The 23,808-nt window shown below is 38.2% G+C and overlaps 4 protein-coding genes and 1 non-coding gene across 6 annotated transcripts; 1 reads left to right on the top strand and 4 right to left on the bottom strand.

Annotated features, from left to right (window-relative positions):
- Positions 1–9: 9 nt before the first annotated feature.
- Positions 10–2,772, bottom strand: LOC104819203. 2 transcript variants are annotated; one of them, XM_010549163.2, is made up of 4 exons: positions 2,536–2,772; positions 1,122–1,915; positions 497–919; positions 10–369 (listed from the first exon to the last, which is right to left on the bottom strand). In XM_010549163.2, exons 2-4 carry the CDS (start codon positions 1,909–1,911, stop codon positions 209–211), a joined length of 1,374 nt encoding a protein of 457 aa, XP_010547465.1. In that variant the 5' UTR covers positions 1,912–1,915; positions 2,536–2,772; the 3' UTR covers positions 10–208. The 2 variants fall into 2 exon arrangements, with proteins under 2 accessions (XP_010547465.1, XP_010547466.1); XM_010549164.2 differs by having other exon boundaries at positions 1,122–1,951.
- Positions 2,773–3,511: 739 nt separating this feature from the next.
- On the bottom strand, positions 3,512–4,937 carry LOC104819205 (zinc-finger homeodomain protein 7-like). The gene is made up of 2 exons (XM_010549165.2): positions 4,691–4,937; positions 3,512–4,446 (listed from the first exon to the last, which is right to left on the bottom strand). Exon 2 carries the CDS (start codon positions 4,437–4,439, stop codon positions 3,684–3,686), a length of 756 nt encoding a protein of 251 aa, XP_010547467.1. The 5' UTR covers positions 4,440–4,446; positions 4,691–4,937; the 3' UTR covers positions 3,512–3,683.
- A 2,424-nt stretch (positions 4,938–7,361) lies between these two features.
- LOC104819206 (GATA transcription factor 18-like) lies at positions 7,362–8,898 on the bottom strand. The gene is made up of 2 exons (XM_010549166.2): positions 8,370–8,898; positions 7,362–7,975 (listed from the first exon to the last, which is right to left on the bottom strand). The coding sequence occupies exons 1-2, from the start codon at positions 8,808–8,810 to the stop codon at positions 7,667–7,669; spliced, it is 750 nt and encodes a 249-aa protein (XP_010547468.1). The 5' UTR covers positions 8,811–8,898; the 3' UTR covers positions 7,362–7,666.
- Positions 8,899–13,725: 4,827 nt separating this feature from the next.
- On the bottom strand, positions 13,726–15,821 carry LOC104819207 (AP-3 complex subunit sigma). Its single transcript, XM_010549168.1, has 7 exons — positions 15,638–15,821; positions 15,519–15,561; positions 15,310–15,371; positions 15,012–15,108; positions 14,576–14,646; positions 14,300–14,391; positions 13,726–14,192 (listed from the first exon to the last, which is right to left on the bottom strand). The coding sequence occupies exons 1-7, from the start codon at positions 15,704–15,706 to the stop codon at positions 14,126–14,128; spliced, it is 501 nt and encodes a 166-aa protein (XP_010547470.1). The 5' UTR covers positions 15,707–15,821; the 3' UTR covers positions 13,726–14,125.
- A 3,530-nt stretch (positions 15,822–19,351) lies between these two features.
- Positions 19,352–19,425, top strand: TRNAI-AAU. Its single transcript has one exon. It is a non-coding gene; the product is annotated as a tRNA-Ile (tRNA).
- The last annotated feature ends 4,383 nt before the right edge of the window (positions 19,426–23,808 follow it).

Raw genomic sequence — 23,808 nt, forward strand, 5'->3', positions numbered from 1 at the left:
ATAAATACGTAAGAAGAACCGAACCATGGCTCGAGTAAGTAACCAAACCATTCCCCACAATCGCCAATAACATGGCCATGGATTATTACTATTTCTTCATCTCGCTCTCTTGAGCAGATAAACCATCATATAATTTATAAATCTATTCACAAGGAGCCACATAGCACATCCCTGAGTCTTATTTTTCATAACCATGACGATGTTTCTATCATCCATCCTTCATGGGTTTGGACACATGAGATGATGATCTGCCGGCAGAGAGGTAAGACCATGCCAAGGAAGCACTGCCAATAGCAATAGTGGTGGCAATTGATCCCCAAATCCACCTCTTCCTCTTCTTCCTTCTCGCCCTCTCCCGCCTCGCAATCTCTGTTTTCACAACATTAGTAAGCAAATGAGCAAAACCCGAAATCATGAAAACAGAAATCTGCTTTCTCCAGCCCTTTTTATTATAAGAAAAGTGTGTTCTGGGTTAAGTCATTGAGATCTCCCCCACCTATGGCCTCTTGGTTCCGCTGGGACATTTCTCGGTTCACAGCCTCGTAATAGTGGAGACGGTCAGATAACCGGGTGATTTCAAAGTTCTTTGCTTCGAGCTTAGATTCCATCGACATCTCCACCTCCGCCTTTGTCAGCCCCCTGCTAATGGAGTCAGATACAAACCTAGCGACCTCAAGTTGGCTACGGAGTTGTCCTGTTACGTTCATGCTGTCTGTGGAGGTTGTAGGATCGGCAGGAAGGGACACACCCACATGGAGTAGTTGTTCCCGGACCTTCTGCCAATGAGCTAGCATTTGATCCAGAGTCTCTTTCACTTGCTTCCTCTTCTCTATTTCCATTAGTAGACTCAATCTTATGTCTCTCAGCTCAGCTTCGATGTCGTTTACAGAAGTTTGCATCCCACTGTCGATTGATAGTTCTGGGGAAACAAAGAGAAGCATCTTTATTGTTAGAGTTGCCAAATGATTTCACAACACAGTTCTCAAATACCAACGAGTTATTTAACAGGTTCTTTTTCTCCTGGAATGGTTACAGATACAAGAAAAATTATAAAGCATTGCCCCTAAGAATTCGGTAATCTTGACTTATATTGAAAACTGTTAGTGAGAAAGAGAGATTACCATCCCAAGCATCATAAAACTCTCCTGAAGGTGTAGCGAGCTTTCGAGAACTTTCAGCCCCTGCATCATCCTCTACCTCTGTGTTACTTGTGAAGCTCACTGATTCACCTGGGTCATAGAAATCTTCAGACTCACCATCTCGATCTGCTTTGGCCATAACAGGCTCTGGCAGATCAGTGTCCCTCTCTAAACCTTTGGCAGCAGTACTTTTCACAATCCCATCATTACTCCTACCTAATTCAAGCTTTCCATTCCAAAGTTCCCCATCATGGGCATCACCACTCTGGTGCGAAACAGAACCATCACAGATGCCATTCGGGTTATTCTTCTCAGCCGGATTACCATCAACAACATTGGTATGTTCCTCTTCAGTAGCCTTATGGGTAGGAAATGAGAAAGATGTTGACTTCCTATGAGTGGCAGCCTTTACATCTGTATCCACATCATTATTCTCCTCATTCTCAGTTTTCTGGCGCAAAGACACCTCAACCTCGGAAAAGCTCTTTAAAAGACGCGGTCCACGAGATTTGTGATTGATGATGTAAGGGGATGGAGGGAAGGAAGAAGGTGAATCCGGAAGTGGGATTGCCTCAGGGGTGGCATAGAGAGCCGGAGACATCTGAGGACGTGGGACAGTCCTTTCTCTCAGTGGCTTACCCTTGCTTTTCTCCAGCTTTGATATAGGAGGCTTTGAAGGAGGAGGTTTCCCGCTCAGAACAGTATTCTCAACGGATCTGGAAGCTCCTGGCTCTAGCAAGCTATTCAAAGCAATAGCAGAAAAAGTAGGCATTGCTCTGCATCAATGGAGAGACCAATTAGTAATTCCTTTCCTGGCCAACAGAAGAGAGACAAACGAAGAGAACAAATCATCCAACACAATAGAATACAGGTTAAGCATATCCCAGGAAGTGAAAATGACCCCAAAACTATGCTACAACTAAGATACTGTGAAAATGATGAATAAGCATACACAATAAGTTGCTTCAATTTCAGAACAGGGCGAAGAAGGGCCACTGTACGAAACCGAAATAACACCATCCAATGGAATAACGATCTATCAAAACAATAGGCGCGAGCTCAAACCAGTTAGAGCATACGCTAGCTATCATTACATTGAAAATAAGACAACAGAACCAACAAAGATTCCCAGTGTCTTAAGAGGGACAAGAAATGCAGCCCGCATATGGATAAACAGCGTCAACCGCAAATCAGAAGTAAATCAAATCACATGGAGACGTCAACAAGAGGAATCAATTCCGACGTCGAATAACACGACAACCAACATAGGCAGTACAACACAGCACACGATTCAGAATCCAATTCCGATTTCTGATCCAACTTCCCGACAAGCAAGCAGAAAAACGAAACGATGATGAAAAATCAATGAGAAATCGAGGCAGAGGAAAAGGATTACCTCCGGCGCGAAGGAGATCTCCTCCCAGGAAAAGAAGATCCAGCAGAAGCCGGCGGAAATGGAAGATCCCCTCACCACGGCGAAGAGGCGGAGGAGGTGAGACGGGGAAGATGAGGAGAAGAGAAGTAAAACGACATCGTTTCCCAGAGAAATACACAGCACGAAGGAAGAAAACCTCTCTTCCAACGCTTTATCGCAACGACCACCTCTGCTTCGTCTCTCCGCAAATATTTGAAACGCTCTTTTGTTTTTTCATTTTCCAATTTTCCCCTATTTTTGGTAAATTTTAAATTTAAATAAATAAAATATTTCACAACGCTTTTATTTTGGTGCAACTGTGTGTGTGGAGGGGTAGGGTAGGGTTTCGGTGGGTGGTCAAAACGGCGGCGTTTAAGGGATCTTTAGATGGGTCATGCATGTCATTTTGCAAGTGTGAATGAAGCTGGTCCTATGTTGAAATTAGAATATTCAGTGACGTCACACCGTTGACGTGGCATCTTTTAGTCCCAATTTGAACGAATGGGCCCATTTTACCGTATAATCTGCTCTTTTAGAAAGAAAAAAGGATAGCCCATGGCCCATCCGTTCCTGAATCGTAAAGCCCACTACATATTACATAATGTATTCCAAATATCTAGATTTCAGACATTATCACTTCCGGTGTCCTTGTAATGTTTTTCTCGAAGTCTTATGAATCTTTGAACGATAATTCCTTTAATAAATAAATCTGTAATAAATAAATGACCTGCTAAATTGATTTTGATCTTTTTTAATTGATCACGAAATATCGGTTCAAATAACACCGCTACCTTTTAAATTTTGAATGTTCTCGGATAGGATTCGAACCCACGCCCTCTGATTTGGTTTTTTTTAATCCAAAAGTTTGAAACAAACCGGTCCGGTTTAATCCACCGATTAATCGTCCAGTTGGAGCATTTAATCGTGTAACAATTTTAGATTCCAAATATTATGTTACTGAAACATAGAGACAATCTTTGTCCATTACAATAATAGAACAAGTCACACAGTTTCCTACCCCAAGAAGTTGGAATTATTTAGGGGAAAATACAAAAAAAAAAGAACAAGAAGAAGAAGAAGAAACAAGACAGAATTTATTTTTGTTTATATAAAAAGAAACAAGACATAATTCAATTTGGTAGACTGAGCTTCCTCTTCATGGCTTGCTTGTTATTATGCATCCACACCTTGAAAACCTCTCTCCTCAGATTCACCATCGAACAAAACTTATCGACCTCTTCTTCGTCCTTCTTCTGCAGGCTCCATCCCAATCTCTCCGCAAATTCCTTCATCTTATCCTTCTGTTCTTGATTTATCTTCGTCCTCAACCTCTTCTTCCCCGATCTCTTTTCATCGTTCATCTCTTCGCTCGATGATGACCTCCGCGCAATCCCAGCCGTCCGATGCATCGCATGTGTCTGCATCGCCCTGTACGAGCCACTGCAGTACAATGCAGGAGCTGTTCTTTGGGCGTACATGTACGCCGCCGTCTGCGAATCCTGACCGTCCACCTCTTTCCTGTGGAAACTCCGGTGGCATCCGCAGGCGGCGCATTTTAGCGCATCCGGCGTATCCTCCTCACCGCCTGGCATGAATTCGCCGCAGCCGTCTATGACGAGGCCGCCGGTGACCGCCGCGTGGTTCCTCTGGCACTCCCGGTACCTGCTTCGTAACAACCTTGCCGTGAGCTCGCTGCGTGTACTCGGCCTCTGGGCGGCGGAAACAGCCGGCGGAGACGGTGGAGTGGGGGGAGAGGCGGAAACCGGGTCTGGATCTGGGTCGGGTTCGGGTTTCGGATCTGGGGGAGGGTGTCTCCTGATGTGATCTAGGGTTTTGGACGGGGTTGTGCTCAAAATTACCGCATTAGCTTTGCCTTCAAACTCCATCGTAAATCTGGGCGAAAGAAGGGAACTTTATCAAACCTTTGGCGAGGGTAATCGTGGTTAAGTGCATGCAAAGGACCAAGAAAGATACCTCCTTTACATGGTTTGATTATGAATATTATTGTTGTGGTTTTGGTGTTTATTCCACAAAATCCATTTCCCCATGCTACTTTTATAAAAGGGGTTTAGGTTAATTCAGATCGATTGAGATTTAATTATGGAGCTAATCATCATTTAAAACATATATAACTTACCTTGATTAGGGAAAACCCTACTTGCCTCAGAAGAGATATCGAGCTGGAATTGGTGAAGTAGAGAGAGGGAGAGGGATGGGGCATGTGCCCTTATGTTTCCTATCACCCATCAATAGTTGATATCATGAATCCAACAAAGCTAAAGCATCAAGTGGGTTTCATTGTTTATGTACACAAAATTTAGCACTACCTACCAAAAGGAGAGAGAGAGAGAGAGAGAGAGAGAGAGGAGGTGGTGGTACTGCCCTTAATTTTCAGACCAGGTCATATGTTTGCTCTCTCACCTGGTCCATCTCCCCATTATTGTCTCTCTCTCTCTGTCCTTTATTATATTGTCTGGCTAATTAATTATTAAGTTATATCTCCGTAAAACCCTAGCTTAATAACACACTAAAGACACGGGGGATGGCAAGCAGACAAGGGAGTAATTTCGCCAGGCTCTCAGACAAGTCACCACCTGCCAGGTCATTTACTATTAGGAAAAGTACCACGAGTATTTCGTGCCATAAAACAGCTGATTATCGTCATTAGTTACAAATGTTGTTGATTTTAGAAACATCAACAAACTCAGGGATATAAAACGGCTCGTATTTAAATCTTGCTTTCTCATTATGTAATTCTGAAGCTAAGAAAAATACCATTACATAGCCTTTTTCCATGGTTTTATAATTTATTTTATCCTAAATGTTCATATATATAGATATATATCCAAATGTTGAATGCATAAAAGCAGTTACCTTGTTCAACTGTATATATATTTATATCTTGAAGGGAGAACTTGATCTGGTGGGGTTTGGGATTTGAGGATTAGGGTTTGATCTAATCTTTAATTATTATATTAATATTAATCAGATGTATTAATAAAGCTTCAAAAGAATGAAACGTTGGTCCACTCAAACTCGATCGATTCACCTTTTCTCTCTCTCTCTCCCATATACACACACACACACACATATATATATATATATATATAATGTATGTATCGCGTCCCGCGGAGAGGATCTAATAGAGCTGTAATTGCATTATCTTTCGTGAATTTCATGATTATTCACTAGAAAATAAAATCTCATACATAAACGATACACGGACTACAACAAAATACTTTTGTCTCTCGTACGATTTATTCCATATTTTATTATTAATTTCGGAATCGATAAACAACTTTAACACGCATGGATTTATATCTTTTTTTCCTGAAAATGACATCATAGAACTAAGAAAATAACTGTACATATACAAAACAACAGATCTTACAACTACATTTGACTTGGAATTATTTAATATTATATAATCCCGATATAAAATTATACAATAAATATTGGGATTCAAGAGGCGGACGACATATTTGCCGTCCACGGATAAATACCTTTCCTATTTGGAAACAATTCCCAATTAATGTGGAACTTTGGACCAAACGTTTTTTTTTTAATTTATTTAATTATGCTATGCATGCAAGCTGTCGCCCTGACAGACACAGCCGCTAGATTCGCTGCGAGCTCTTACGATTTGCCACGTGGCAAAACGTTATCCACCCGATTTACTACACCTCCTTAAAAGGCCGAAACCCATTTGTGTGACCCACTGAAATACAAATCGAAAACTCGGCCTTTTTAAGTATATAATGGGCCGATTCCCATATTGGGCTAATTCCGAATACAAAGATTAAATCTTGGGTTTTTAAATATAAACATACTGTGGGTATTTTATTGGATACTCTCGCTTAAGCCACACTTACGTCCAATGCATGAACCGAAAATTTTACGTATATTCTCTATGGTACAGTGCTATATTATATGTTATTTTTTCATCCAAGTGCTATTTTATATGATATTTTTCAAAACCTAAATCGTTAAGCTTGTAATTTGTCAAATAATTGAATTTCCCACGATAAAAAATTTAAAAAAAAAACGAGGAATCAGTACAGCCCGTTTCAGACTAGGTTTAGTGAATTACGAAAACAAAAAATTAAAAAATAAATATATTCTGGTAATGGTATAACGACAAGAGCAAAAGGTCAAGACGGGGAGGAGAAACGGACAAACTGACGGTCAAAGAGACGGGAGAGAGAGAGAGAGCATAATACGGACAAAGACAAGTTCATTAAATCACTACAATGTTCTGTTCCAAACTGAAACAGCACAGTGCCCAGACATCAGTAACCCACTTTTGTACGATCAGAATCTAACCCCCCGAATTGGACGATCACATTTTTAAAAATATTTCTAATTTAACTTTTAAAAACGATAAAAAAAAAAAAATCTCTCAGTTGTGAAATTCAGCGACTGGGGGTGGAACTGAAACTTCCTCCGTTCTAAGATAACTATATACGTTAAAAGAGTTAAATCCGATGTCTATATTTTTGGTCTTCCTTCTTTTCACGTACACCCTTTTTATTTTTTTGTTTATATAATTTTATGAACGGAATTTTCATCCTCAACAATAACCTATATATATATATATATATATAAAGCCCTAGCTAGACTATCACGCTTGAATTTCAACATATTCTGCATTATAAGCTTCATATTATATTATTATTCACAACAGATGTAATATTATTCACAGCATATTTGGCATTATAAGTTTCATATTATATTGTCATTCACAATCTTGTCGTAGTTGGAGAATACCAATGAAAAAAAAATACAAGGGTTGGGGAGGGAGATCGTCATAAGCAGATTAAAAGGGCTCTGTTGGATAAAATAAAACTCCGCCTAAATATAATGAAAACAAATAATTTAAAAAAGGGTAGAAAAAAAATTCAAATATAAATATCATTTCAATTTTGACCAAACGACACTTTATAGATAGACCATAAGTTAGACCGTCGCTATCACTCACCATCAACTTCGCACCTCGATATACACTTCTATTTTATTTCAATTTCCCTCTTTTCTCTTTTTTTTTTTGGGGATCAATTTGATAATTAATAAACCATATGGAAAAACTCGAACCGACGTCGTTTTCACTTATTTTTCATCTGGTGAAGTCATGGACAAGACTGGCCCTGTCAGCCACGTTGAGCCTCCACGAGAGGAAAGGCACGGCGTTGGCTCTTCCTTCGGACTCACGGTGGTGGTAGTCGCCGGATACGTCGTCGATGAACCTTATCTCGCTGCCGTTTTGGTAACACTGCACTCTCTGCGACGGCGGCGCGTGGAGCCGCGACCCATTCCCCGTGGCATCATGGTAATTATAATTGGCGAAGTGGTCGGCACCACCGTTGACAGCCGTCGACCTTCTCTCTTCCTTCTTGAAACGAATACCACACGCATTGCATAGGGACTGCAAGAAGAATTAACCATCGCCATAATTACTATTACCATTTCTTCTTCCCCGGCCCCCTTGTTCATATTTATCCTTTTTTGTTTTCCAAATATAGACACAATCATATGGTAAAAAATCACGACAAAGTTTCTCACCGGAGAAAATTTCATCTATAGAAGCATATACCGAATGAAAGCAATCATTAAGGAAAACACCCTAAATGAATGAAATAATATACATATATATATAATATACACACGAAAAGTAGCTGAAAATGTTATATTGGTTGTCTCTGTATATCCCAGATGGATTTTTTTTTCATTTTTTTTTGTTTAGTTTTCTTTTGCGTTTGGACAAGGTTTTTTTTCCCTAAATAACAAACCATTTAAAGAAAAAAATGGAGCAGTAATACCTTGGGGCCTCTAGGGCCATTCCTCCAGAGAGGAGTAGAGGTGGTGTCGCAGTTAGCGCAGCGGCGAGCGAGGAGCATATCACCGCCGGAGCCGCCGCCGCCGGGATTGCCGGAGATGGTGGCGGAGGAGTGTTTATGGTGAATCAAGTCCCAGAAGTTGGAAATGCAGGAGGAGCTTCCGGATGAAGTGGAGTGTCTTCGCTTCTCGTCTTCCTCGCAGAGGCGCGTGGACGGAGTTCCCAGAGAGAGAGTGCAGTCCACTCCCGACGTCGAGTAGCAACAGTCCGTACAGTTGCCGTTCTTCTGCTCGAAAACGCCGCCGTTTTGCATCGACGAGAACTGGCCGGCGTTGCTGCCGTAGCAGCTTTGGCCATGGCGATGGAACATCCCGCACGAATTACAGTATTGCCCCTGCGTTGAACTACTGTACCTCTGCATCATCTCTCTCTACGAAACCCTAAAATTTAGTAAGTTCGAAATAAGCGTGCAAGGTAATGAACGTTGCTGTGAATTGCGAATGGAGATACGGGACTCACACCCTACATATATATATAGAGCATCAGAAATGTGTATGTGTACACTCACGCACGTATATCTTAAACATATAATTAAGTATCTATCATGTGGGGACACGGCTTTTTACGATCTTATGCAATTTTACTATTAATATTTATCTAGTGTTTGTGAGGAATTCGAAGGGACTAATGTTACTATTGATATATTTATATAGTGTTTGTATTGAATTTTAGATTCACATTTTGAAATATATCGGTCAACCGTGGAGGAAGAAATATACAGCGCCTGCATAGAAAATTATAATATGTAGCGGGAACGTATTGACGAACGAACGGTTCCTGTGAATGTCAACACTCTTAAGATTGGTATATACAGTATTTATTCAAGTTTCCAATGTTTATTAGGAAATATGAATAGTGTTAGAATCTTAATCCACGAGGACCAAACTCTAAATAAGTGAAAATAAAGATTTGACAATGACAGAAAACAAGGGAAGGGGATGGTCAAAAGAGAGCCCACGTGACAGGGGGAGGGGAGGGGTTCATCCTGCCAATCTCCGATCACGAGAACACAGCCTCTGCCCTCCGTCCGTATCTCTGCACATTTTCCCACCTCTCACGCGCCGTCACTGTAGCGCGTGTAATCTCTCTGGCATCTCCATCACACGTTTGTCTATCTGCTCATGCTCATGTGATCACGCCCCATCCTTGCCATACATAGCAACTGCCATTGAATTGTTTGTGTTGGATCTTCGTCAGTTTGATTCTTTCTCCCTTTCTTTTTCTATTTGGAATCTGAAATAATCGAAGTCAGTGTTAGGTGCATCTTTAAACATTTCAAATAATGTGAGTGAATTGGTAGGCCACTTGTGTTCCATACATAATTTACATCAATTATAATATAGCCGCTATTATATAAAAAACAAACCTATGGATGATATATATGTATATATCTCAGATATATGATGGTATATGCCACGTTATGTTTAATGTTTTGAATATATATAGAGAGAGAATTTGCCACTCATTTTGTGTATGAACCGCCAAAGGATAGATGTCTTTAATTCCATAACACATTATTAGTTTTTTTTAAATATATTATTCTGAATCAAGGTCTACACTAATTCCGGAATCTGAAGGATAACACACTATTAGTTATGTTCAACATATGCTACCATGGATCTTTTTTTAAAGTAATGCGATGTTTCTTTCAACTCGTTTTATGTTGTGTTTTTGAACTCAAAGTGTGGTGTCATATATAGGGGTGGCCATTTCGGTTATTAACCGAATAATCGAGCCGAACCGAACCGAATAAGACATAACCGTATCCGAACCGAACCTGACATCAAAACCGAACGGTTATGATTTACTTAAACCCGAAAAACCGAAACCGAAATCGAAACCGAACCGAACCGAATAAAAAATAACCGAAAAAACCGAGAGAATAACTGATATTTTCTTTGGAAAATTGAACTTTTTACCAAAACCGAACCGAACCCGAACCGAAAAATAACCGACCGAACCGAACCAGAATTTATATAAAAACCGAATGGTTATAGTTTTTCTATAACCGAAATAACCGAACCCGAATATAACCGAACCGAACCTGAACCGAAACCCGAATTGGCCACTCATATCCACATTAATTAGGTCGAGAATCTAAAATCATGAGCATCTAATTTCTGTCTAGGTTTTATTTACAAGTATACAATAGGGGTATAATGATCTCCATTGGATTTCGTAGGGTTTAGATTCACAAGGAACATATTGCATGGAAAAAGAAAAGCAAACGGGCGGGGAAGGAAACAAAAGATAAAAGGCAAAATCCCTCTATTGAAGTGAAGTATATGTACCATGTATTCAATCATCAATCGCGCACACACATATATACACATATACATATATATACACACACATATAACATGCACATGGTATGGTATCTAGTTCGCTTTTCTCTTATTTCCTGGCTTGACAAGAGAGATCCTGGTCTTGAAACAGGATGGGTCAAAGATGGAGACTCTATAAAGGAAAGGTCAAAGATCTAATAATACTCCCCATAAAAATCATCTTCAACCATAGAAAGGAAAGCTTTTGGCCCCACCCATATAATCATATATCATTATACCACAAGAAAAATTTCCCTACCCTCACCATCTTAGATGCTAATATATCATTTTTAAAAAATACAAAGGTAAGAAAATAGGAAAGCATTAACAAAAAAAAAAATAAAAATAGGTAAGATACATATATATATGAATATGAATATGAATACTGTTCTATATACAAAAAAGATGATTCATCGTGGAACTACGTATAATAATCTCATGATGATTTCTTTGTCGATAAATTGGTTTGAAATTAGCTTTTCGAAGAAGGACCATAACACTAGTGTAAGATAATTTCATATTTTCAGATATTTGACTTTATAAATAATACTTTTGATTCTATGATGAATTATCTATCAAAGAAACAAATTAATATTAAAAACTCATAAACCTACAAATTACATGAGCCTCACATTATTTATTTCTCACAAATTGGTACGTAAACACGATCCGAATGTATGGTCAACACAAAAATGGACCGATCTTATGCAATAAAAGATATTATTACAGCAAGTGTACAAAAAGACTAAAAAGAACACGAAATTGAAAGAAGAGAGAATCAGATCGTCTTGAGATTGCTGAAACTTAGTTCGGGTTCGGGACGACCCACCACTTTCCAAAAGATGCTCTGTCTCTATTATTAAAAACCTATATATGTTAATACAAAATAAATGTATATATTGGTCTTATACACTTGTATATATTATGCAAATCATAAACTGTGATTAGTCCAAGACGCTGAGGGATACGTTTTGCCACCACATGCAAGCTAAGTGATGATTCATCTGTCCCCTCGCACGGCCCAAGCACCCGTGACCCTTACGCTCCCCTTCATCAGCGGCGCGTTTTCACCACGCTCGAGTGAAGCGCGTGATTCGCGTTTACGAGAAGACCATGCAACTATGCAGTCATTTTTGTTGTTGCAATTATAACCCAAGTTCTGCTTTATTTGCAAAACCGTTTTCTACTTCAAATTAGGATGAGACGCAAAATAGGCGAAGAAATTGTTCGTATTAGTTTACAGGGAATCATTTTTTAGCCATTATGATATTGATTGCTTTGTAATATAAATATACTGAAATTGAATCTTCTATGGATATTGTTTGAATAAAAACACATTATAAACCGATTTATCGCATTTGTTTCTAAATAAATAAAAAATTCTATAATTTGTTGGGCCAATGTGAAATACTGAATCATGATATGTATAAAATTTTGGTAATTTGTAAAAAAATAAAATCAGACGAATAAAAAAAGGTTGCAACATATGGGCATTTCCGTAAAACGGAAAACGTAGCCCAAAAAAACCGCCTTGTAGTCGGATACGCGAGCGAGAAAACAACACGGTGTTTTAATACCGACGCAAATGATGACGTTAGCTCGTTGGATTTAGTGGGACCCACCATACATTGCGAGTTCCGAGGAAAAAGGCGAGACAGACGAATAAAATTAATGATTAATCCGTTTGTCGCTAATCAGGGTGCCACGTGGACACAGCTTGCGAGTGAATTCTCCGCACGCGTGCAACGCACGGGCGAGCCAAGCAAATGATAGTTTATTAGATTAATGTAATATTATGTTTAATTTCTTGTTGGGCACATGAATTTAAAATGGGACATTCCTCAAAAGTTACAAAATCACAACTGCAATGCCTTTCCCTTTCGGAGGATTTTCGCTTTCTCCTTTTCATTTTTTTATTGCTGGTGCAGTTTGAATAAATCATCTATAAATAATATAAATGCATATGCATGTTCCAACGTTAGTGAAAAATAAAATAAAAGATTAGAAAAAAAATGCAAATGTGGGAGGGGGTCCAACGTTAGTGAAAAGGGCAAAAGTGGAAAAAGAAAATGTTGGACCGAGGAGAGGAACTGAATTGCCCCCAAGAGTGGGAAGAAGGATCTCATCAATCAACAAAGGTTATCTAAACGGTCCACAGTGTGTTTGCCTGACCACTTCTCGATTGAGCACAAATGCGTACGTCGGCTTTGCTACTGTATCTCCTTTTACCAACCAATTTCATCACTTCCACACGTTACTTCGAGTTTCACTTTATGTCCTTTTGTCTTGGATACGTTTCCATTCTTTTAATATTCCAATATTTTATAGAAAAAATGGAAATTTTTTGCAAATTCCATGTACAAACGTACACACATACGTATTTGGAATGGGGGAAAATAAGATATTCTTAGACATTCGTATCCCTCTTTTAGTATATGAAATAATATCCATATATACCTCATTGTCATTGTGAAAAAAGAAGAATGTACAGATTGTGAAAGCAAATTCAAAATTCAAACACATGTAGCATCCTCAAATGGTAGTATATGTGATTGTGTGTGTGTATATATATATATATATATAAGAAAACGAGATTACACAGCTGGAAAGACGTGGACCGAAGAAGCTCCGCATAGTATTAGAAATGCAAAGGAAATCGATTTTCAAAGGTGGAATGAATGATATGGGTACGTTGAGAATGATGCATCTCGTGGACCACCAACCCCGTTCTGTCAGTCCCATCGAGTTATGCTTTGACTCGTCCGCAACGCACTGCTCGCCAGTTTATGTTTACAAACATAAACATCATGCCGTTTTCGATCAATCGAAACAGCAAGTGGTTCCTGTGCGCTAAAGTGATTCTACGTCCCCGGCTCCAAAAAGAGTCTCGGGCCCGTCGTATGTAATGTCAGTATACTCTAGGCTCAGATCTAGATCCAGTGGCTTGCTTATAGATAGACAATTCACAGAGGATTAATCAAACCCTTTAGAATTGTACAATCGATGGGAGCGATTGAAACAAATGGGCCAAGTACTCCACCAATAATAAGGTGCAGAACAAACAAAACAGCATACCTAAATTAGAAACCATGATAGGTTTGATGAATGTGATGGATGAGCATAAGAAGAAGGCTGAAAGAGATGATGGGCTGAATCGTGCGATCCTATAGACAGAAGTTTGTCTTCTTCACCGGGAACGGCTGTTGTTGCAGACCGTGCATTAGCGTACGGTTCTGTTCTGTCTTTAGCTCGAATTTCCAAGGCCAAGATCTTCGACTACAAACCAATAAATCGGAAAAAGACCACGAAAACTTTTACATCTCAAGAGTCTGTATTTCTGCTTGATGCTCTGAAGCTATCGGCCACGCCACCCGGACACAGACTTGGGGACAAGCGAAATTGAGTTAGAGGCGGCATCTAATCTGTACCAATGAACAAAAGTTTAGCCACCCTATTCATTTCTATGCATACACACCACAAATCCACACAGCAGTAGAAGAAAGTGATAGAGAGAGAGTAAAGGGATTACTTGGATATATCTTCAACAGCCTTCATGACTTCACTGGAACTTGTTTCTAGCACCTGTCCTCCAAACACAATTTCATCTAACACTGTTTGCATCTGCAACCCGGAAAAACTGCGGGTTCAGTTCCAACTTGACATTGGTGTAATGTGGACAAAGCATAACATTAACACATTCCAATTCGTTTTGTGTCTTTAAAAAATATCGATTGTACTTTCAACAGCTCAAATTTGTATGATTTCGACCACGCGGCTGCTACATCACCTCGTGTAAGAACATTACCTTGCTGTAATTGAACACGATATCCAGCTCACATACATTGCTGAAGCATTTGTCCAATGTTTCAACAAGAACTGGAAGCAGAAGAATCAAAACAAAACAAGGTCAGCATGCCAGTGAATCGACATTTACTTCTTTTTATCAGAACTCAAAAACAATTGGAAGAGAATAAAGATAAACAATTTGAATGTAAGCTCGGGCAAAGACAAGCTATGAATGAGTAGCTTGTGGGAGGCCCCAGTGGGTATCCCTTATTCGAAATTAGTTGCCACTGCCAGTTGCCGAAACAGACTACAGAGAAGAACAAATGACATAGGAGAAGAAAACAAGCAAGTATGTTCAAAAGGAAGATCACCACTATAATCCCACAAAGCTGTTACAATGGAAGGAGCATGCAAAGCAAGCTAATAAAAATCCTTAGCTGGAATCCAAACCATACCTTGTATCAGATCAAGCATTGCGAGCTCATTTTCCGAGCTATCAAACACAAGCACAAAGTAGAGAGTAGCATAGTGCTTGTACACAAGCCGAGATTCCTGCACATATTCGAACACAACAAAGAAATGACTTCCGGGTCGATCCCGAAATTGCTAAAACTGGAAAAAGAACTGAGCTATGTAATTAACATAAGTTTCAGCAGATCAGACCACATTCTCTCTCGAGGGACGCTCAAAGACATATTGTTCACAGAAACATCAGAATTGCAAAGGCCTTAAAAAGAGTTGAGAAGACATTACCGGGCCAAAAAATGAATCGGCCTCCAGAAAGTTGCTTACATTCTCAGGTCTACTGCACAATACTGTATGAGATTTTTTTTAAAAAAAAAAAAAAGTGGCAACGAGAGAATCATGAGATTCAAACGAAAACATCGTACAGAAGCCCGAACGAGGCATAAAAGCATAATCCAGGATTCTGAGAGATTTTACACAATTGAAGGGAAGAGAACCTGAAAAGACGCTGCGGATGAGCTCCTGCTGCTTCTCCACGGGCTGTAAACCAAATCCCTTGAGAAAATCGAGATTTAAAGGATCGATCGCCATCAGAAGAATTCTCAAAACACCGTACCTGGAAATCGTAGAATTTGGCAAGACGAGGTTTGCCTTGTGTATTCATCACCATCACCGCCTTTATCATTTTGACGACCTCGCCCACCTCTCTCTCTCTCTCCCTCCGTCTTCCCCCAAATTCTCTATCGTTCCCCGGTGATAATCTCACCGTCCACCGATCCACTAACCTGAAAACCGCCGTTATGAATTGTAACCCTCTGACTAAGCCAGAGACTTCCTCCGAAACATATTAAATGGAGCCTCTTGGTCAAGCCCATTTTGAGTAAGCCCAATTTTCCAAGCCCAAAAAGGATATCCATATTATTGACAACGCCTGAAACCCTAATCATCATCCTATAAATGCGTCGTTTCTTCGAACGAGTACCACATCAGTTCGGTAGCTCTGAGTAAAAACCCTAATCAGACCTCAGGCGGTGTTAATTCCTCTGGTCTACTCTGTTCTTCCTTTGTTCCGTTTCATGCGGTGTCGAATTCCGGTTCCTAACTCTCTCTGCTTTGGTTTCCTATCGATTTTTCAGGAGGATGGATATTTGACGAGTCCTGAATGGTGTTTTTAATTTTGTTCATTCTGCATTGTTTTCCTCTTCATTCTCTCTCTAAGATTTATATTATCTACGAATAATGGAAGGGTTTCTCTGTGATGAACAAACGAATAGATGACGAGTCCGATCTATCCATTCTTACAATCATGAGGACGAATCGAGGCATTTGTCTGAGGGGAACCCACTATTCTGTTTCTCCGGTTTTTTTCCTTGAAATTGAGAATCTTTTATTGGATGATGTTGAAGAGGTTGTGTGAACAATGTGGAAAGACGAACGAATGGCATGGTGATGAATGTTTTATTGTCATCTGATTCACCTTTGATGAATCATATAACCTCCTACTCATTCTGAATGCCTTGGTCTCTTGAATTCTGTGTTCTTTTTAATCTGGAACATAGATAATGAAATCAATTCTGGGTTCCACAGCAGAATTCTGTGGTGGAACGTTAGCACCAACATGTTCTTAATGTTGCTCGAGCTTTATTTTTTCAATCCAAAATTCCTTTGGTTTATTGGGGTGATTGTGTTTTGACATCAGTTTATCTTATAAATCGCACACCAACTCCATTGTTACACAATAAAACTCCTTATGAAGTTCTTCTTGGTGTTAAACCAGATTATTCTCATCTGAGGGTGTTTGGTTGCTTATGCTATGTCTCTACTCTTCTAAAAGACAGGCATAAGTTCTCACCTAGGGCTGTACCCTGTGTGTTTTTAGGATATCCAAGTGGTTATAAGGGCTATAAAGTGCTTAATCTGCAGACCAACATGGTTTCAGTTTCTCGAAATGTTGTGTTTTATGAGACTCTGTTTCCTTTTCATTCTCAGTCCTCATCTATTTCTGTTGGTTCTGATTCTAATTTTCCTCTACCATCCCCTTTTTTTTATGATACATTTGTCCCACATGCCTCCTCTTCTACTTCTATTTCTTCTGAAATTGTTTTTCCTCCTGCTGATAATGTGGTTGATACTTCAGAAATACCTGTTATATCAGATTATAGTGCTAGGCCACACAGACAGACTAAAACACCAGCATACCTATCAGATTACCATTGTTACCTTTTAACCAAACAGACACCACCTCCTCTTCCCCTAAATACACCTTACCTTTTACAGAAATGCCTTACATATGACCGTCTAAACCCCACATACAGAAACTTCATCCTTCAAATTTCTTCTACCAATGAACCTAGTACCTATTCACAGGCTGTGAAATCGGATGATTGGAAAGAGGCTATGAAGCTTGAGTTGAATGCTTTGTCTAGAACTCAGACCTGGACAATCTGTCAATTGCCTGAAGGAAAACATCCAATATGTTGTAAATGGGTGTTTAAGATAAAATATAACCCTGATGGTACCATAGAAAGGCACAAAGCTAGATTGGTGGCTAAAGGTTATACTCAACAAGAAGGAATTGATTATTTGGAAACTTTTAGTCCGGTTGCAAAGATGACCACTGTTCGAGTTTTGTTAGCTTTGGCAGCGGCTAATAACTGGTTATTGCAACAAATGGATGTTTCTAATGCCTTTCTTAATGGTGATCTCGATGAAGAGATATACATGACATTACCACAGGGATATGCTGAGCTTAAAGGGGAGAATATACCTGCTGGTTCTGTCTGTAAATTACAGAAGTTCCTTTATGGTTTAAAACAAGCTAGTCGACAGTGGAATCAGAAGCTTTCTCAGGTTCTTTTGGAGGCTGGTTACGTTCAATTTTTTGCGGATTCTTCTCTGTTTACATGTAAAAAGGGTACTTCCTTTGTGGCAGCTCTGATCTACGTTGATGATATACTTCTTACTGGTAATGATGCTGCATTAATTGATTCCTTGAAGACTTTTCTGAGTTCTAAATTTCAGATTAAGGACTTAGGGGAGCTTAAATATTTTCTGGGTCTTGAGGTGGCTAGGTCACAGCAAGGGTTATATGTTTGTCAGAGGAAGTATACACTTGGATTACTTGAGGAGTTTGGAATGTTAGGTTGTAAACCTATAGCTACTCCGATGGACGTCACACAGAAGTTATCTTTGGAATCTGGTGATATATTGGATGATCCGAGTGTGTATAGGAAGTTGATAGGAAAGTTAATATATTTGTCTATTACTAGGCCAGATATTTGCTTTTCTGTAAACAAGTTAAGTCAGTATATGGCTAATCCAAGGTCTGATCATCTTCAGGCAGGAATGAGAGTTTTGAGATATCTGAAGAATGATCCTTCTCAAGGATTATTATATGCTGCGAAATCTGATGTTTCCTTGAGTGCTTATTGTGACGCAGATTGGGCTGCTTGCCCTGATTCCCGACGTTCTGTCACGGGCTTTTGTGTGTTTCTTGGCTCTTCTATGGTGTCATGGAAAGCAAAGAAACATGTGACAATCTCTCGGAGTTCTTCTGAAGCAGAGTACAGATCGATGGCTCAGACTTGTTGTGAACTGGTTGGGATCAGTTCATTGCTTAGAGACTTATCTGTTTCATATCCGACTCCAATTCCGCTCTTTTGTGATAATCAGTCTGCTATTCATATAGCCAATAATCCGGTTTTTCATGAAAGAACGAAACATATAGAGTTGGATTGTCACTACGTGCGAGAGCAGCTGAAAGCGGGTTTTGTGAAGCCTTTTACATGTTGGAAGCAAGGACCAGATTGCTGACATTCTTACTAAAGCTTCCAGCATTGATCAGTTTCGTTATCTATTGGGCAAGATGGGAATACATCATCTCTATTCTCCATCAAGGGGAGTATTAGAGAGTATTTTCTCAGTCTTTGGTTTAGTTGGTTTAGCTGTTGGTTTAGTATTTTTCGGTTATATTTTTGAATATTTTCATTTTCCGGCTTTCTACTTTAGCTTGTATATGAACTTCGTTCTGTTTTCATTTTTGATTTTTATGAGAATATGAGAAAATTTCCACAGCTCTCTCTCGATTCTCAAAGTTCATCTTCAGTTTTCGTTTTTGATTCTCGATTTCTTGAGTTTGATACAGAATAAAAAAATGTGTTTTAGCAACATCATATATAAGATGCGACTTTGTCTGGCAATCACCGATCTGTTTATCTTCAATTTATTTTATGCTTTAGTGAAGCTGGAAGATGGTAAGGGTATGTAAATGATGACGCCGGTAATTCCGGCTCTCTATCTAGATCTAAATCTGCTGCGAAATTAGAAATAAGGCCTATTAGCTCAGTTGGTTAGAGCGTCGCGCTAATAACGCGAAGGTCGCAGGTTCGAAACCTGCATGGGCCATTTTGTATTTGTTTTCAACTACAATTTTGGAATTTCCACGTCATCATCCCTACTGAGACAGTCTCTATTGTCCGCTTAGGATCTCGCCACGTGGCAAACATAGGACCAGGTATTCTCTGAAACGAATCGATATCTCTCTGTCCCGCGGCGCTCATCTCCGTTGTCAAGTCCTTCAGTCTTGAATTTTGCCTTTGTCGTTCACGTGCTGTCGTGATCTCGACAACGGAGATATTATGATTTATAGTTTGAAATCAGATCATGAAGGGAGACGTAAACGGGGAGGTTAATGGAACTGGAACAGCGAGCCAGTGGCCAACGATCGACCGTGGCTCGGGGAAATTCCTGGTGCCATTTCACCGTGGCTCGTCCTTGTTGGACCCAAGGGCCTGTGGTGGGTCCACCGGCTACGACAGTGCCGTGGGAGAACATCAAGAACGGTGCATCCTCTACAGGAGAGATCCCACCAGAGACGACAAAGAGCAAACCAGAGACGGGAGATTGATATGATATTGACTTGGGTGCCAAGTCAACTAAGGATGTCACGATCCAAGGGATTTGGTACGGTCAGCTCGATTGATATTATGGTACATATAGACTCTCGATTTGATTTTTAACATATTCGAAGGTTGTCCGTTAATTCTATCAATTAGAAAGCCTGCGAAAAGTGAGGCATTGTGATATATACGGATTATTATAATCGTGAAAAGCGTTTGTTTTCATGGCGTAATCCATGGAGCATGCATGACATTACCGCTCTTTTGACGGCTACTCTGTCATCGTTAAACCCCTTCGTCCACACGCGAGAGTTCTAGCCATTGTTCTTTGATGGAGATCTTGTAAGCAATGAAGCAATACCCTCCATAGTTTATTTTGTCTTCCTGAGAATCAAGGTTTCATTCTTGACCTGCTGCATGTAGAAACTATTTGCGTGTGTATACATATAGAACACATGTGCAGGCTTAGCGCATGCGGAACAAGGATTGTGTTGCAACTGAAACTGGATGAAGTGTTGGAGAAACAAGAACTGAGTCTGAAGTTTGTTACCAAAATTGTGTCAGAAAACAGTCAAGGATATAGGTCCATTGTTGTTGTTAGATACTCATATATAAACCTAGACCAAGTTAATATTATATGTATATTCAGATGTGTATATATATATATATATATGTTACATTGGATATTTAGCATTTTGTACGTGCGGCATTCTATGAAATCAATGTTTGGTCAAGATCTTTCAAGTAGAGAATGTTTATTTGGACGGATTCGCTCGAAAAATTGCCCACAAGACTTAGTTTTTTTTTTTTTTTTTTTTTTTTCCATAATTGTAGAGATATAATTTCTTCTTATTGGTTTGTATCGAAATCGGTCACTATTATCAATTAACACCAAATAATATGATGGACGGTAAATGTCTCATTTCTGATATAAGCATTTCATGAAATAAAATCTTTTTGGCCGCTAACATCTCTAATAATCACTGAAGAACCATCCATCATCTCTGTAAAGAAATTTAATGTCATGCCTCTATAAAAAAAACGTGATTAAGCCAAGACTAGTGAAAATAACTTGATTTAATTATATTTATTTTATTTCCATTATAATATGTAATGTGCATGGGGAACGAATATTAAAGAAAATAGTTGGTCTCCAAGTGGTCTTTATATATAGAGACATGTAAAGAACATTCAACTCTCATACGGGATGGGCGTGGGACAGAACATACACTGCGAAACATTTTTATATTATTTCTCATGATTACTAATTAGATCGTGTGATTTCGGGGGTAATAATTCTTTTATTTAATTAGGGGGATCAGATTCATCTCAGATAAAAATTATTTTTCACTCACCAAATTTCACAGATAGTAATCGTATAGTTTCATACAAAACTATTTAAAATATGTTTGGAGCTATGCACAAAATACAAAATTTATTTATTTTTATTACAAAAATATTAATTTTAATTTTAAGATAATTAAATATAATTTTTTTTATAAATGTTATTAAAATATTGATATAAATAATTGTGATGACAATATTATTATTTGGAATAACAAATAGTTATAATTTATGATTAAATGATATAAAAAAAGAAAATAAATATTTAATATTGTTGTGGATTCCATTTTAGATTTATAGAAAAAAAAATATAATTATTGATTAATAAATTTAAAGATTATTACTTTCATAGATGGCGACCATAAATGATGGTATATAACTTAAAAAATATTTATTAATTGATCATTACGCACAAATTATCAATGGTTAAAAAAACGTTGTTTTAATTTGTTATTAAATATTAGTTTTAATTAAATGTTATTTTAAACTATAAATTCACTTAGAAAATTATTTTAAAAAAAGATAGGGCCCACCTGGTTTTGGAGTGTAATGTATAAAAATATTTATTAATTGAGATAAAATTAACAGTTAAAAAAGTTGTTGTTTTAACTTTTTATTAAATATTATTTTAAATTATAAATATACTTAAAGTTGTTTTAAAAAATGGACCCTACCTAATTGTGGGATGTGTTCAACTACTCCAGTTGCACATGAAACGTCTCTCTGGTTTTATAGATACCGACCATGTGTATAAGCGTATTCAAAAAAATATCGATATATGGAAATTAGTAGGGGTGGACACGGATCGAATATCTGTGATTTTTGAGATATCCGTATCCGTATCCGATCCGCATAAATACTCGATTTTATTATCCGTATCCAATCCGTAATTTACGGATATCCTAAATTTCGGATATCCGTAAATATCACGGATATTTGCGAATATCCGTATCCGACATAAAAATTATAAAAATTAAATTCAAATTTAAATAACAATTTTAAATATAAAATAAAATATATAAGTTATTTAATATAAATGTTATTCATAATTTAAAATTCATAATTTAAATATTTTAAATCAATTCAAATACAAATATAATCATAATCTATTATATACAAATATATTGAAAGTTCAAATTCAAAAATTAAAAATAATAAATTTTAATATTCAAAAGATTAAATATTCTAAATCTCAATATATACAAAATATTTATTGAATATACATATAAAATATGTAAGTATAAAACATTTTAAATTTTTATAGCAAATTATTTTTATATTTAATAATATTATTAATTAGTACGGATCGGATCGGATATGTCGGATAATTCGAATTTGATATCCGTATCCGATCCGTATCCGACAAATATTTCAAACTAAATATCCGTATCCGATCCGTAAACTCCGGATATCCGAATTTTCGATTCGGATACAGATCGGATAACGGATCGGTTCGGTTTTTCCGGATATTATGCCCACCCCTATTAATTATATATATTAATTAAAAAAATTAATGTTCTGATACACAATGTATATTGCATAAAATAACAAGAATTTCGATTTGGAGATTGTATCAACAGAAATATCTCCCTCGATCCACGAAACGCCAAAATGAAATTGCGTGAGCAGTTTTATATTACAGTTCACTGCTAACAAAATTTTTTGTCTCCTAACTTGAGCCCATATAAGCAAGTATTGGGAATATATGTATAGCGTCATATCACAAGGTGAATGGGGTCCGACTGATTCCACGTATGGATCGCAAAAGGATAAAAACAAGATAGCAGCACTTTTCTTTAATTATTATCTTTAAATATAATATTTTTGGTAATTTTAAATATAATAACTTATCACATACAAAAATATATTTAAGCGGATACATGGGAGATTCTAAGTCCTACACGAATCATAAGAATTATTCTGTTATTGTTATTTGTAGTGGATACCAATTACAGCTAAGTTTACGAACTATTTCATACATAATAATATATATTAAGCGATTCAAATATCTAATATACATTATATTATACTCCTATTGCAACCCGAATAGAAAAAAATGGTCACTCAATTACTTTGGGTAATGCTTTTGTTTTGTTGTTAATTACATGGATCCTATTGGTGTGAATGATATGGTCCCATTTAATTAATACGCAACACGCGGAATTAAAATAATAATATAAGGTAATACGTAGTACTAAAGGCCCGAATCTCACAGTGGATGATCCATGCTCCAACAGAATCCAGAACAGACTCTTATGGGACCCACAGCCCACATGGACATGACTCTTGTCCCAGTTGCGCTCGGGCCCTACCCCACCCCACTCGCCGGATGACGGAACCTCCTGCCACGTGTCGTTCATTTGTCACGTGGCATCCGTCCCCTCCGACACCTCAACTCTCCCTGTCCCCTTTGTTGCCACGTTTTCCTTTTTAGTTATTTTCCGAATTACCCCTGAGGTTCATGTACATGTCATCTCAATCCCGTTTTAGCGGGGTTCTGTTGTAGCCAATCCGTCACCCGGGAACTTGTATTGGCTGTGATGCC

The sequence above is a fragment of the Tarenaya hassleriana genome, unplaced genomic scaffold (genome assembly GCF_000463585.1).
Source record: "Tarenaya hassleriana unplaced genomic scaffold, ASM46358v1 Cleome3, whole genome shotgun sequence".
Classification (NCBI taxonomy): domain Eukaryota; kingdom Viridiplantae; phylum Streptophyta; class Magnoliopsida; order Brassicales; family Cleomaceae; genus Tarenaya; species Tarenaya hassleriana.